The following is a 16,129-nucleotide window of genomic DNA, read 5'->3' as shown; positions in this document are numbered from 1 at the left end:
CTCGTGCAGCTGCTGGGGATAATCAACTGAAGTCTGAGTGTTTCAGTGACTGATTAAAGGGCCTATTTTATTTACTATCAAGAGGAGAGATAGCTATGTGCTCCAGCTATCAGATGAACAGAAGCAAAGTTGGCATTCTACTGTGGAAGTTCAGATGTGAGGCTCCCAGTTTGATCAGGGTGGAAGGCCGCTGCAGCTCGATGAAGTAAGACAGTTTGAAATCAGACTCACCACAGGACTTAGAGAAAAGTCACTTAACACGGCTAAGCCTTGTTTTCTCTCTTATACAGACAGAGATGATCATCACAGTCCTGCTGGTTGGCTCAGTGGTAGAGCGTCGGCCTGGTGTGTGGATGTTCTGGGTTCGATTCCCGGTCAGGGCACACAGGAGAAGCGCCCATCTGCTTCTCCACCCCACATCCTCCCCTTCTCTCTCTCTTTCTTTTCTCCTCCCGCAGCCATAGCTTGATTGGTTCAAGTGCATTGGCCCTGGGTGCTGAGGATGGCTCTGTGCAGCCTCTACCTCAGGTGCTAAAAATAGTTCAGGTGTGAGCATGGCCCCGGATGGGGGTTACTGGGTGGATCCCAGTAAGGGTACAAGCGGGAGCCTGTCTCTCTGTCTCCCCTCCTCTCACTTGGAAAGAAAACCAAAAAACCAAAAAAGAAAAAGAAAAATGCTGGAGAAAAATGTTAATCATGCAGATTAAACTCGAAAGTGCACCATGATTACAGCTGCTAGGAGAACAGGTGGGGCAGGGGCCATGCTGAGGGGTGCAGGAGAAGCTGCTAGGAGAACGGGTGGGGCAGGGGGCATGCTGAGGGGTGCAGGAGAAGCTGCTAGGAGAACGGGTGGGGCAGGGGCCATGCTGAGGGGTGCAGGGGAAGCTGCTAGGAGAACAGGTGGGGCAGGGGGCATGCTGAGGGGTGCAGGGGAAGCTGCTAGGAGAACGGGTGGGGCAGGGGCCATGCTGAGGGGTGCAGGAGAAGCTGCTAGGAGAACGGGTGGGGCAGGGGGCATGCTGAGGGGTGCAGGAGAAGCTGCTAGGAGAACGGGTGGGGCAGGGGGCATGCTGAGGGGTGCAGGAGAAGGAGAATGGGTGGGGCAGGGGCCATGCTGAGGGGTGCAGGAGAAGCTGCTAGGAGAACAGGTGGGGCAGGGGGCATGCTGAGGGGTGCAGGAGAAGCTGCTAGGAGAACGGGTGGGGCAGGGGGCATGCTGAGGGGTGCAGGAGAAGGAGAATGGGTGGGGCAGGGGCATGCTGAGGGGTGCAGGAGAAGCTGCTAGGAGAACAGGTGGGGCAGGGGGCATGCTGAGGGGTGCAGGAGAAGCTGCTAGGAGAACGGGTGGGGCAGGGGCCATGCTGAGGGGTGCAGGAGAAGCTGCTAGGAGAACGGGTGGGGCAGGGGGTATGCTGAGGGGTGCAGGAGAAGCTGCTAGGAGAACGGGTGGGGAGGGGGCATGCTGAGGGGTGCAGGAGAAGCTGCTAGGAGAACAGGTGGGGCAGGGGGCATGCTGAGGGGTGCAGGAGAAGGAGAATGGGTGGGGCAGGGGCCATGCTGAGGGGTGCAGGAGAAGCTGCTAGGAGAACGGGTGGGGCAGGGGCCATGCTGAGGGGTGCAGGAGAAGCTGCTAGGAGAACGGGTGGGGCAGGGGCCATGCTGAGGGGTGCAGGAGAAGCTGCTAGGAGAACGGGTGGGGCAGGGGCCATGCTGAGGGGTGCAGGAGAAGGAGAATGGGTGGGGCAGGGGCATGCTGAGGGGTGCAGGAGAAGCTGCTAGGAGAACAGGTGGGGCAGGGGGCATGCTGAGGGGTGCAGGAGAAGGAGAATGGGTGGGGCAGCATGCTGAGGGGTGCAGGAGAAGCTGCTAGGAGAATGGATGGGGCAGGGGGCATGCTGAGGGGTGCAGGAGAAGCTGCTAGGAGAACGGGTGGGGCAGGGGGCATGCTGAGGGGTGCAGGAGAAGCTGCTAGGAGAACGGGTGGGGCAGAGGCCATGCTGAGGGGTGCAGGAGAAGGAGAACGGGTGGGGCAGGGGCCATGCTGAGGGGTGCAGGAGAAGCTGCTAGGAGAACGGGTGGGGCAGGGGGCATGCTGAGGGGTGCAGGAGAAGCTGCTAGGAGAACGGGTGGGGCAGAGGCCATGCTGAGGGGTGCAGGAGAAGGAGAACGGGTGGGGCAGGGGCCATGCTGAGGGGTGCAGGAGAAGGAGAACGGGTGGGGCAGGGGCCATGCTGAGGGGTGCAGGAGAAGCTGCTAGGAGAACGGGTGGGGCAGAGGCCATGCTGAGGGGTGCAGGAGAAGGAGAACGGGTGGGGCAGGGGCCATGCTGAGGGGTGCAGGAGAAGCTGCTAGGAGAACGGGTGGGGCAGGGGCCATGCTGAGGGGTGCAGGAGAAGGAGAATGGGTGGGGCAGCATGCTGAGGGGTGCAGGAGAAGCTGCTAGGAGAACAGGTGGGGCAGAGGCCATGCTGAGGGGTGCAGGAGAAGGAGAATGGGTGGGGCAGGGGGCATGCTGAGGGGTGCAGGAGAAGCTGCTAGGAGAACAGGTGGGGCAGGGGGCATGCTGAGGGGTGCAGGAGAAGCTGCTAGGAGAACAGGTGGGGCAGGGGGCATGCTGAGGGGTGCAGGAGAAGCTGCTAGGAGAACAGGTGGGGCAGGGGGCATGCTGAGGGGTGCAGGAGAAGGAGAATGGGTGGGGCAGCATGCTGAGGGGTGCAGGAGAAGCTGCTAGGAGAACAGGTGGGGCAGGGGGCATGCTGAGGGGTGCAGGAGAAGGAGAATGGGTGGGGCAGCATGCTGAGGGGTGCAGGGGAAGCTGCTAGGAGAACGGGTGGGGCAGAGGCCATGCTGAGGGGTGCAGGAGAAGGAGAATGGGTGGGGCAGCATGCTGAGGGGTGCAGGAGAAGCTGCTAGGAGAACAGGTGGGGCAGGGGGCATGCTGAGGGGTGCAGGAGAAGGAGAATGGGTGGGGCAGCATGCTGAGGGGTGCAGGAGAAGGAGAATGGGTGGGGCAGGGGGCATGCTGAGGGGTGCAGGAGAAGCTGCTAGGAGAACAGGTGGGGCAGGGGCCATGCTGAGGGGTGCAGGGGAAGCTGCTAGGAGAACGGGTGGGGCAGGGGCCATGCTGAGGGGTGCAGGAGAAGCTGCTAGGAGAACGGGTGGGGCAGGGGGCATGCTGAGGGGTGCAGGAGAAGCTGCTAGGAGAACGGGTGGGGCAGGGGCCATGCTGAGGGGTGCAGGAGAAGCTGCTAGGAGAACGGGTGGGGCAGGGGCCATGCTGAGGGGTGCAGGAGAAGCTGCTAGGAGAACGGGTGGGGCAGAGGCCATGCTGAGGGGTGCAGGAGAAGGAGAACGGGTGGGGCAGGGGCCATGCTGAGGGGTGCAGGAGAAGCTGCTAGGAGAACGGGTGGGGCAGGGGCCATGCTGAGGGGTGCAGGAGAAGCTGCTAGGAGAACGGGTGGGGGCATGCTGAGGGGTGCAGGAGAAGCTGCTAGGAGAACAGGTGGGGCAGGGGGCATGCTGAGGGGTGCAGGAGAAGCTGCTAGGAGAACAGGTGGGGCAGGGGGCATGCTGAGGGGTGCAGGAGAAGGAGAATGGGTGGGGCAGGGGGCATGCTGAGGGGTGCAGGAGAAGCTGCTAGGAGAACGGGTGGGGCAGGGGGCATGCTGAGGGGTGCAGGAGAAGCTGCTAGGAGAACGGGTGGGGCAGCATGCTGAGGGGTGCAGGGGAAGCTGCTAGGAGAACGGGTGGGGCAGGGGGCATGCTGAGGGGTGCAGGAGAAGCTGCTAGGAGAACGGGTGGGGCAGGGACCATGCTGAGGGGTGCAGGGGAAGCTGCTAGGAGAACGGGTGGGGCAGGGGCCATGCTGAGGGGTGCAGGAGAAGCTGCTAGGAGAACGGGTGGGGCAGGGGCCATGCTGAGGGGTGCAGGAGAAGCTGCTAGGAGAACAGGTGGGGCAGGGGCCATGCTGAGGGGTGCAGGAGAAGCTGCTAGGAGAACAGGTGGGGCAGGGGCCATGCTGAGGGGTGCAGGAGAAGCTGCTAGGAGAACGGGTGGGGCAGGGGCCACGCTGAGGGGTGCAGGAGAAGTGGAGCAGAGGCGTTGGGCAGAGAAAGGAGGGGAGCGGCGAGAAGGGGCCTGAGAGAACAAACGCCCTGTCCGGCGGAGCCAGCAGCTGCCACTCCGCCCTGGCCCAGGGAGGTGGCGGGCTGCTCGGTCACCCCCGCCCTCCGCCGCGCCCCCCGGACCCCTTACCCTGCAGCGTCGCGGACGTGGTGTAGTAGTTGAAGGGCACCTTCCTCACCAGGTACTGCTCGGCGTCCAGGCTGGCCAGCGTGGCCCCCACCAGCACCGACTTGCCCGTGCCCGCCGTCCCCACCAACAGGAGCGGCCGCCGCTGCCTCAGGAGCCGCTCCGTGAAGTAGCAGGTGCGGACGGTCTCGCTCGTGTGCACCAGACAAGCCTGGAACGGGAGCACGTGGGCGTGCCAGGGGCTCGTGCGAGCAGCGGGCGCCCCACAGCGTGTTCTCGGAGCCTTTCAGAAGAGGGGGTTCTGCCGCCTGGGGTCTCGCTGCCGCGGGAGGAGGTCTTCCCGATTATCCCCAGCGAGGTCGGTCTGTAGACTCTGGGCGGAGAGCATGCCCGCCCTCCTCCGCCACCGCTGTCTGCGTCCCTGTGGCCTCACAGCGAGGTCGTTCTATAGACCCTGGGTGGAGAGCATGCCCGCCCTCCTCCGCCTCCGCTGTCTGCGTCCCTGTGGCCTCACAGCGAGGTCGGTCTGTAGACTCTGGGTGGAGAGCATGCCCGCCCCTCTCCACCTCCGCTGTCTGCGTCCCTGTGGCCTCACAGCGAGGTCGGTCTGTAGACTCTGGGTGGAGAGCATGCCCGCCCCTCTCCACCTCCGCTGTCTGCGTCCCTGTGGCCTCACAGCGAGGTCGGTCTGTAGACTCTGGGTGGAGAGCATGCCCGCCCTCCTCCACCTCCGCTGTCTGCGTCCCTGTGGCCTCACAGCGAGGTCGGTCTGTAGACTCTGGGTGGAGAGCATGCCCGCCCCTCTCCACCTCCGCTGTCTGCGTCCCTGTGGCCTCACAGCGAGGTCGGTCTGTAGACTCTGGGTGGAGAGCATGCCCGCCCCTCTCCACCTCCGCTGTCTGCGTCCCTGTGGCCTCACAGCGAGGTCGGTCTGTAGACTCTGGGTGGAGAGCATGCCCGCCCTCCTCCGCCTCCGCTGTCCGCGTCCCTGTGGCCTCACAGCGAGGTCGGTCTGTAGACTCTGGGTGGAGAGCATGCCCGCCCCTCTCCACCTCCGCTGTCTGCGTCCCTGTGGCCTCACAGCGAGGTCGGTCTGTAGACTCTGGGTGGAGAGCATGCCCGCCCCTCTCCACCTCCGCTGTCTGCGTCCCTGTGGCCTCACAGCGAGGTCGGTCTGTAGACTCTGGGTGGAGAGCATGCCCGCCCTCCTCCGCCACCGCTGTCTGCGTCCCTGTGGCCTCTCCAACGCATTTCTGATCCTCCTGCAGCCGCCGTCGGCCCCGGGAGCCCCGGGAGGCCGGTGAGCTCCGGGAGTGAGGTCACCTGGCCCCTGGGGGTGAACCTGTGACTTCACGGCACCTATGCTCTCTTCTAAAAGGCGCGAGTCTGGAGGTGACCAGCTCCTGACAAGGTCAGAAGCCTTGGATACTTAGGAGGGGCTGCTCCCAGAGCCACGGCCGACCCCTGGTGACGGTGCTTCCCCGGTCGCTCAGACACACTCACCTGCAGAGGCACCTCGGGGTCAAGTTCAAACCGAGGGATGAGCTTGGACCACGACTCAAACTTCTTGGTCTCCGGGTCGACGTAATAGTCGGAGATGGTTCCCTGGGAGGGGAACTTGACTGTCCTGAACTCGGCCAGCCACCACCTGCTGAAGTCCGCCCGGTAGTCCACGAGCTGCCAAGACACAGCGGGTCGGTGTCAGGGCTCTCAGAGCTGGAGGACAGGCCGTCCGGCATCCGGCAGAAGGGCTCTCAGAGCTGGAGGACAGGCCGTCCGGCATCCGGCAGAAGGGCTCTCAGAGCTGGAGGACAGGCCGTCCGGGCATCCGGCAGAAGGGCTCTCAGAGCTGGAGGACAGGCCGTCCGGCATCCGGCAGAAGGGCTCTCAGAGCTGGAGGACAGGCTGTCCGGGCATCCAGCAGGAGGGCAGGGCAGGGGACACCAGGTGCTCCTGCTTGGGCAAGTCTGCCTGACGGACTAGCTCTCCCAGGAAGGAACGACGCCACGCCACCAAGGATCAGCCCGAACAAGACACGGCCGAGCGGGGGCCTCCCTCGAACACGTGCCGGTGCCCGTGTGACCACACAGCTGAGCTCCCCCGGCTCCGGCGCATCTCAGAGCCATCGCAGGGTGGAGGGGGCCGGGAGGAGGAGGGTGAGAGCATGGAGGAGAGAGCCCGCGGCCACAGACGGACAAGTGTGGCCGGGAACTCCCGGAGGGTGGACTGACTCTGAGACCCACCCATGTCCAGGACGGCACCAGGGACGGGCCAGACAAAGCGGTGACTGTTGACACCGAGGAGCACAGGCTGGACGAGGAGGAAGACTCGGGAGGGAGTCAGGCACTCGACCAAAGGGAGAGTCTCGCTTTCTGTGCCCGAGTCTCCTCATCTGGAGAGTGAGGGGCTTCGGAAAGAAAGTTTCTAAGGGTCCTTCAAGGGCTAAAATTGTAACAAACGAGGAGGAGCAGAGAGAAAGCTATCCTGGCCTTCTGACAGGACCATGTGGAGACGTATACTTTACATGCATACATATCAAATCGGGAACCCTTGAGGATAGGTGGACGCAAACCGTCTTCTTGTGTCCAAGCCAACAAGCCAGAACACGCACGCAGACACTCTCTCTCTCTCTCTCTCTCTCTCTCTTCAGAACATGCCTGTCACTACTGGACGACCTCTGTTGGAGCAAGCTCACTCTGAACACACAGACCTCGGAGAAATACTAAAAAGGAAAGAGGCCCCGACTGGGCATTTGGGAAATGTTCTCGGAGGACAGACAGAGAGGACGGCTAAAGGGCTAGACAGACCAGGAAGCTGGGTGCGTGGCAGTGCCTCTGGGCTCGGAAGAAATGGCAGCCTCCATTTTTCTGACTATTAGACAGTCGAATTGCATTCTATTGCCTTAAAACAAGAAGGGAAGTAGGCCGTAAGGCAAGAGCAGATTTGTTTGCTGTTCTTGTTCTGATTTGAATTCGGAACTAAGGGGACACTATCTTCTCAATACGGTTCTCTGCAATTAGAAGCCCTAAGGGGAAAATATCACCATTTTTCAATTCATGGGTAAAATTTTCTCACAAACCTTTAACTTCCTATGAAAAGCAGACTTTATGTTTGTATGGAAAAATCCAAGGTGAGGGCCACATCTAGAAAGAAGGAGACCTCCTTTGCTCACCCCCAGTTCTACCCTGAGCTCCCCGGTTTCTCAGCCACGCCCTCAGCATTGATGAGGCTCTCTCACCCCCTGGGGACGCCGCCCACCTGGTCTCACCCTCCTGCCGTCTGGGTCGTCCCCTCTCTCCTGTAATTGGACACTACGAAGACAAGGTTGCCTTTGCAGAGTCATCCCATGACCCTGCTCAACACACTGGGCATCTCTGCGGCAGTGACCTCCGCGAAGAGGCTCCCTCTGAAACCCCGTCTCACTGGATTCTGAAAATCCTCTGGTCCCCTTCCCACCCTTTCATCCGGACCCGTACTGTAGCAGAGCTTTGAACCTCGCCTCACCTCACTTAGTCTTCCACATGCTCCGGGCGGTCAGCACCAGTCCTGCGCCACCCGCGAGAAGACAGAAGGCGCCAGAGCTGACCCCTCCAGAGCACAGGGCGGGACAATGGGCGTCGACCGCGGGGTCCTGGGCTCTCTCCCCAGCGCTCTCCGAGAGCACGTGCTTCTGAGAGACCCTTTCCTGCCGTTTTGCTGTAAAACGTTCAGCCGGCACTGACCTTCCCCGCCCCTCCGACGACTATGGGGCCTTCTGTATATTGCGTTTCTGTTTTGCTTTTCAAATGCAAGCAGCCGCTGGTGGCTCAGGATGTCAATGCCTTGGCTCACCTCTTCCTCTCCACTCAGAGCTCTGTTAGTGTTGCTTGCCAGGCAGGCACGCAGCTTGCAGGCATTCTGGGTACGCCCTGCTGCTAACAGCTCTCTCTATTGTCCTCCTCCAAGGGGCCGCATGGCCACCTGCAGCTCCGAGTGCCCCGGAGACACCAGGAGGGATGTGTCTGCTGGACTCGCACAGACTTGAGCGGATTTGAATTTTTCTATTAGGAGATAGAAGGAACTGACCGAGGATCTTTCATCTCGCATCTCCACTGCTTGTTGGGCGCTGCTGGGAGAGAAGCCCCCAGGCTCTGGGTCTCTCCACAGAATCAGGGATGCGTTCCCTAACCCCTCCCCAAACACAACGGCTTCCACATACACCCCGACTGCGTGTCTCACGTCCTAGTGCTCTTCAAGGGGACTGATGTCTCTAGCTGAACAAGGGGATGACTCAATACTGTATGTCGTTTGATACCTTCGTGTTAACTTGGACATCTAGCTGCTCTACCTTTCGCCTCTTTGCCGGAAGATCCATTTCTGCCACCGCAGGCTTGAACGGGAAAGTCCACCTCAACGCACGCTCTCACCTGATCTCAGGTCAGCGCTCCGCCGAAAGCCCAGATGGCAGCAAACACAAAGTACAGCTCGTATGTCTCCTTGGGGCCGTCTGCCGGGACGTCCTCCTGGGTCAGGAGACACTGGAGCAGGTGGCACAGCGTCTCCACCATGCTCTGGTCTGGGATGGGGATTCTCTTCTTAAATCTGCAGAGAGAGAGAGAGAGCCCCAGCCATGTTCTGACACCCCGGGTTTTCCATCCCACAGGCGTTGTTGGAAAGCTAGGGGATCGCCTGGGTTGGGCGGGCTCATGACGTGTCTAAGTTCTTTGGGAACCCAGAGGCGTGACTCAAACCCTTATTCTCATCAGCTATTTTGAGGTCCGCTTCCTTTGTGAAGAAGTGGAGGACCAGAGAGCTCCCGAGAAGGCTTCCTCCCTCACCTTCCTTTCTTCCGATCCTCACCCCTCTCCTCTTCCCTTTTCTGAGCATTGATGAGGCCCTCTCACCCCCTGGGGATGCAGGCAGCCGCCACCAAAGGAGTCACTATCTCTTTCCTTTCACAGTTTCTTCAATCGTCAAAAAGCACCCAAGTCAAGGTGGGTGTAATTCTGATTTTCCACAGCTTCAACTCAGAGGGGGTCGGTCAATTAAAATACGTTGAAAATATAGAAAATATATACTCTGAAGCCGGAGTCGTCTCTGGGGAGGGGGGGGGGCAGAGTGGCCTGAGATAGAGGGCTCTTTTACACAATCATGAGTCATGATTCACTTGTCGTTTTTTTCTTCCAAAAAGGTACCTCTGTCCTGGCCTGGTTTTATATCATACTTCTAATCTTGGCTTTGGAGGTCTTGACTGAAAGGCAGATGTCAAGAGCTGCCCTATGCCCAAGGGGTTGGGATGACATCTGCGTGCACACACATACATGCGCACGCGGCGTGAACTCTCGTCTCACCACACGTACACATGGAGCACACCATGTACCCCCACACTCAACTCGTTTCGCCCGCCTGCCTACACGGGCACCTCCCCGGGGAAGCTGAGCTCACAGGCTACGCAGATCCAAGGTCCACCTTATACAACGAGCAGTGCCATCAACTGACAACTTGAAAGTCATTTTTGTCAGGTATAAGTATGGCTACCCCAGAATTATTTTTTTCATTTCCTTTTACATGAACTATCTTTTTCCACCTTTTTACTTTTAGTCCGTGGGTAGCTTTTGTTTGGAGGTGAGTCTCTTGTGGACAGCACATACATATATGGGTCTTGCTTTCCTATCTATGAAACTACCTGATGCCTTTTGATTGGCTCATTTAATCTAATTACATTTAAATTGATTATTGATAGGTATGGATTTATTGCCATTTTATGCTTTTAACTCTGTTCCTCTGTTCTTTTCCCCCTTTTCTTTTCTTCTTAATCTCCTTAAAGTGGGCCCTTTAATATTTCTTGAAATACAGTACCAATTTGAAGGGAACAAACTTGTTTAGTGTTTTGTTTTGTTTTTGGTCTGGTAAGCTCTTTCTCTTTTAATTTTAAATTGTATCCTTGTTGAGTAACTAGCATTGGTTGTAGGTCTTTGCTCTCCATCACTTTGAATATTTCATGCCAGTCCCTTCTAGCTTGAAACATTTCTGTTCAGAAATGAGCTGACAGTCTTCTGGGAGCTTCCTTATAGGTAACTCTCTGCGTTTCTCTCGCTGCTTTTGTGACTCTCTCTTTGTCTTTAACCTTTGCCGTTTTGATCTCGATGCACCGTGGCGTGGCCCTCTCTGGGTCCATCTTGTTTGGGACTCTACGCTTCAACAGGCTAGGACATTTTTCAGTCATTATTTCTTTAAATGGGTTCTCAATTCCTTACTTTCTCTTCTTTCCTTCTGGTACTCCTATGATATGAATGTTTTACACTTCATGTTATCCCAAAGGTCCCTTAGAATAGCCTCATTCTTTTTAATTCATTTTTTCTTTTTGCTGCTCTGATTGGATATTTCTTTTTCTACCTTTTCTTCCAAAGAGCTAATTCAATATTTGATTTCATCAAACCTATTGTTTATTTCTTCCAGTGTATTTTGATGTCAGATATTGTATTTTTCTATTCTGTTTTCTTTTTATGACTTCTATGTCCCGTTTTATGCTCCCTCTGTCTTTGTTGAACAGAGAGAGGGTCATAGACAGGGACAGACAGACAGGAGAGGAGAGAGATGAGGAGCATCAACTCATAATTGCAGCCCTTTAGTTGTTTATTGTTGCTTCTCATACTTGCCTTGACCAGGGTGGTGGGGGGGCTTCAAGACAAGCCAGTGACCCCTTGCTCAAGCCAGTGACCTTGGGCTCAAGCCAGTGGCCTTGGACTTATGTCAGTGATTATGGGGTCATGTCTATGATACCACTCTCGAGCCTGTGACCTCGTGCTCAAGCTGGTGACCCCAGGCTCAAGCCAGATGAGTCTACGTTCAAGCTGGCAACCTTGGGGTTTCAAAGCTGGGTCCTCAGCATCCCAGGTCGATGCTCTGTCCACTGTGCCACCATCTGCTCAGGTCCAATAGGTTTTTTTATTGTTGGATTAACTTACCACCATCCTTCATGTTGGGCTTACCTGGTTCTGAGTGTGTCTAAGCAGGTGGGAACATACTTGTCAAACAGAACGGTGAGGTTGGCCCTCTCTGTCTGGGTCTCCCTCCTGTCGACCCAGCTGCTGACGAAGGGGCTCCATCCCAGGTCTGCCGCGTTGATATACAGGATCCCTGGGAGCAACAGCGAATGGGGCTCCATGAATTTTCCACGGATGCCAGAATCTGCTTTACCCCAGAGAGTTATTTTATCTCTGGAAAATATGCAGAAGATTGGGTTTAAAAAGAACAGAGATCTGGCTTTTCTATGGGGACCAACTCCAACGGATTGATATTAGCTGACATCAAAGCCAACAACATCGTATGTCATCCCGAAGGTGCCTGTTCTCACCACACAGGCTGTTTATGGTTCCTCCCTCGCCCTTGGGCCACACCTGCTCTGGAGACCGTTGCTGGCGTGGCCATGCGCAGGTGACCAACCTCAAAGAGGAGCCTCATTGTGGGACTCAGAGGGATCCTCTCATTGCTTGCCAGGGTCAGTACCTGGAGACGACAGGAAGGGACATACAGGTCAGACGGGGACGAGGACGCTTGGTCAGCTGGTGGAGACGTAGCTGATTCCTCCTAGGAGGGACTAAGAGTGGTGATTTTCTTCTATGGGGTTACCACTGACCATTGAGCAACCCGGAGGTCAGGAGTGCCCACTGACCACTGAGCAACCTGGAGGTTAGGAGTGCCCACTGACCATCGAGCAACCCAGAGGTCAGGAGTGCCCACTGACCACTGAGCAACCCAGAGGTCAGGAGTGCCCACTGACCACTGAGCAACCCAGAGGTCAGGAGTGCCCACTGACCATTGAGCAACCTGGAGGTCAGGAGTGCCGACTGGCCATTGAACAACCCAGAGGTCAGGAGTGCCGACTGGCCATGCAGTCATAAAACTGCCTACACAAGTCGGCAGCCCGCAGATGCAGATCCCACACCACCAGTGGGCCCGCGAACAATGAGGATTCCAACGGAGCGAGTCGACTGAGACGTCTATGTAGAAGTGGACTGGTGCCGCTCAAATCCACATTGTTCAAGGATCAACTGTATAACTATTTCTAAATTTTATTTAACAATACTTTCTCTCGCCTCCTGCATACCCTCCACCAACATCCGTGTGTTTGTGTGTGTGTGTGTGTGTGTGTGTGTGTGTGTGTGTGTGTGTGTACTGAATCAGGAAAACGGTTATCTAAAAAGTTTAAATTGATGTCAGTGATTCAGATGAACTAGAGGCCATATTGGGAATACTATTATTAAAGTAAAAAGCTTAGGCTTCATATTATGACTGTTTTTGTTAAAGCAGTCCTCTGAGAATGCACACATTTCTTCTTGTAAGTCTATGAATGTTGGAGCCATTGTAAGACTTCTGATCTGGGTGTGCATTCTGAGCAAGTCTGGAAGCCACTACCAGCCTCATAGCCACTGGACTAGAATTCAGCTAGTGTTTCATTTATTTACTTACTTATTTTGAGAATAGACATTTTTATTTATTTCATGTAAAATTGGATTCCCTGCTACATAAATATTTTATTTCTGTATATATAAACATCTCCACTGGCTTTCTCCTCTCCTTTGGTTATTTTTTATTTTTCATTGTTTATAAAAAGTAAAATATATTCTCCATGAATAAAGATTTGTCACCATTGTGGGTATTTGACAGGCTTAGTTTCTGATCCTCAGTTTCCTTATTTATAGAAAAAAGAAAAAAGTAAAAAAAAGAAAAGATTTAATAGGTGATTTAAGACTCCTTTCAGGTCCAAAACTTAATGTGTGTGCAGAAGATTCCAAAGGAAATGAGAACAGCACTGAAAATGGGGTGAGCAATGGCCATGCCGTTGAAGAAAGTGACAGCTGCTCATTCGGGTGAATGAGTTCTCAGATGTCTATTAAAGACACTGGTAATAAAGGAAATCAGGATCTTAAAGAGATACTTGCACTTTTATGTTCATTTGGGGCATTGCTAACGATAGGCCAGTCATGGCAACAATGCAAGTGTCCATCATGGGTAAACGATAAGAAGATGTGGTCTATATAAACAATGGTATATTATTCAGTAACAGAAAGGAAATCTTGACATCTATGACAACATGAAGGGACTTGGAGAGCATTTCTTTCAAGTGAAATAAATTAGATAAAAGAAGAAAAGTACTGGAAGACTTCAATTACATGTGAAATTAAAACAGCAAACCAACTCATAAAAAGAGAGAAGAGATTCGTGCTCGCCAGGGATGAGTGGGGTGGGGTGGGGTGGGTGGATGAAATGGGTGTAGGGATTGAGGGGTACAGTGTCTAGTGATGAAATAAGTAGTTCTTAGGAGGTCAAGTACAGCGCGGTGACTACAGTTAACAATACAGCAGTATTATATACTTGGAAGTTGCTAAGAGAGTAGATCGTAGAAGTTCTCAGCAAACACACACACACACACACACATACACACACACACAGGTCATTTTGTGAAGGGATGGAAATGTTTACTAACCTTATTATGGCAATTATTTTGCAACATATGGGTACTCCAAATCATCGCGTTGTACACCTTAAACTTACACAATGTTATATGTCCATTAGATCTCAATAAAGCTGGCAAAGATTTTAACTAAAGCTATCAGTAATGAGTCCTTCCTTGGGACCAGCCCGTGTGGAATTGAGATGCCCACATGTGGCCAGGGGCCGCTCCCACAGACGAGATCAGGGGCGGCGTGGGGCCTGCCGGTACCTTGTTGTCATCCATAACGGTGTTGAGAGACTCAATCCACATTGGGTCTATGTCGCCATCCAGTAAAATCCACTTGGGTCCATCGTGGGTGACGTTGGCAAGCTCACGCATGATGGAAGAGAATAATCCTGAAGGGAACCACAGATATCTTGTGTTCTATTTCACCATCCATCTTTTTATTTCTTCTCTTAACATAGCCATTCCCTACAATATTCAGAGGCGGCGTCAATAACAACGCAGGTCAAAACGGGCTCTGCGTTCTATTCTACCAAACATCTGGCGACGCCCAAGGCACTGCTCTGCGCTCCAGTTTGACTTTTTGTCAGAACAACAACAACAACAGCAACACAACAACAAAACCTGGTGGAACTAGCTTTGCAAGTGATAAGAGACCCAGTCAATCATTTCTACAGGCAACTGTTAACAGGATGGAGTTACATAAAACCTTTTCAAGTAATGTTTCCGTCCTCTGTAGCTGCAGCCTGGACAAACCCTTCAAATGCAGGCTTTAAGAGATTTTCATTGTGATTTTCATTGGCATTACATGAAATTTATATCTTTTGTGGATAGAATTGATTTTTATGAAACTAAGCTTTCCCAATGAGTAATATGGCATGTCCTTTCATTTATTCAAACACTGTTTTATGTTCCTTAATAAATTTTCATAGCATTTTCAATATATCTCTTTGGCTAAGTCTATTCCCAAACATTTGGTTTCTTAACGCTATTGTACATGCAATATTTTTTTCTGTGTTTCCATTTTTAACTACTGCTGGTGGAGAGAAAAGCCACCAAATTTTATATATTTATTTTATGCTTAGTTACCTTTAATAAGTTATCTTACTAATTCTAGTGATTTTTCAAAAATGCCTCTTGAGTTTAGGTATAAAGTTGTGTAATTATCAAACAATAAATTCTCTCCTTTCCCCCAATTTATCCCATGCGTTCCATTTCCTTGTCTACTGCATTTTCTGGAATCCCACCAAGCAATGCTGAATAATAATGTTGGTAACAGGTCTCCCTGACTTCCTGAGTTTAACAGAAATGTCTTTAGTTTCTCCTCATTCAGAGTGCGTTCTGTTTCCTTTTGGCTTTAGTTAAATAGTATTTCTCATATTTAAGGGATTTTCTATTATTATTTTACTTAGAATTTTTACTATTAGAACTAGCGACTGAATTTTTAGTACCTCTTGATTGATCAAATGATTTTCTCTTTTAATTTGTCAGTTCTATATCTTCATACTTTAAAAAAAGAATTAACTTTTCCTCACAGTTTTGGAGTAGATTCTACTTGGTCAAAAATATTATTTCTTTGAGATACTGTTGGATTTTATTTACTGATATTTTATCAAGAATTTCTAACTCTATATTAATAAGTGAAATTGTTTTTAGTTCTACATAAAGATTGATGCCAAGATTTCTTGACTCCCTAAAGTAAACTGGAGGTGATATTTTTATGATTTTGGAGTCTTTCTGTTGTTCTACTGTTTCTGAAATTTCTTTTCATGAGTTTACTTGTTTTCTTATTGAGTCAATTTTGTTCATTTATATTTTGCTAGGGGATCATCCATTGCTTGCAGTTTTTCATACGTGTCACTTAAATGTTCTCTTCTATTTTAATCTCGTCTGCATCTACTGTAATATCGTCTTTCTACTTCTTAATCTTAGTACTTTTATTCTTCTTTCTTTTTCATTAATCATGCCTACGATGGACGTATTTGATTTTTCAAAGAACCGACATAATTATTTGTCTTTACCACCAATTTTTTTTGTTCCTTCTTACTAATTCCTACTTTTATCTTTATTAGTTTCTTCTCCTCAAGAGCCTTCAGGTTTAGCTTCTTATTCTTTGAACAGTTTCTTTTTTTTTTTTTTAGATTTTATTTATTCATTTTAGAGAGGGGGGAGAGAGAGAGAGAGAGAGAGAGAGAGAGAGAGAGAGAGAAGGGGGGAGGAGCAGGAAGCATCAACTCCCATATGTGCCTCGACCAGGCAAGCCCAGGGTTTTGAACCGGCAACCTCAGCGTTTCCAGGTTGACGCTTTATCCACTGTGCCACCACAGGTCAGGCCCTTTGAACAGTTTCTTAGGATGGATACTGATTTCATTTCCAGCCTACCTTCTGTAATAACAGAGTTTAGATTTTTTTTTCCTCATTGACTTCACGTGTCTG

General features: G+C 52.7%; 1 protein-coding gene across 1 annotated transcript in view; it reads right to left on the bottom strand.

Moving 5' to 3' along the window:
* DNAH9 (dynein axonemal heavy chain 9) overlaps positions 1–16,129 on the bottom strand; it is a 277,538-nt gene that overhangs the window by 112,012 nt on the left and 149,397 nt on the right. The window contains 6 exon segments of the mRNA XM_066364537.1: positions 4,255–4,462; positions 5,755–5,928; positions 8,658–8,832; positions 11,223–11,370; positions 11,631–11,739; positions 13,958–14,085. Of these exon segments, the coding sequence (XP_066220634.1) occupies positions 4,255–4,462; positions 5,755–5,928; positions 8,658–8,832; positions 11,223–11,370; positions 11,631–11,739; positions 13,958–14,085 (942 nt within the window).

This window comes from Saccopteryx leptura, chromosome 2 (assembly GCF_036850995.1).
Source record: "Saccopteryx leptura isolate mSacLep1 chromosome 2, mSacLep1_pri_phased_curated, whole genome shotgun sequence".
Classification (NCBI taxonomy): Eukaryota; Metazoa; Chordata; class Mammalia; order Chiroptera; family Emballonuridae; genus Saccopteryx; species Saccopteryx leptura.
Note: the sequence above shows the minus strand (reverse complement) of the source record. Positions and strands in the feature narration are given on the sequence as shown.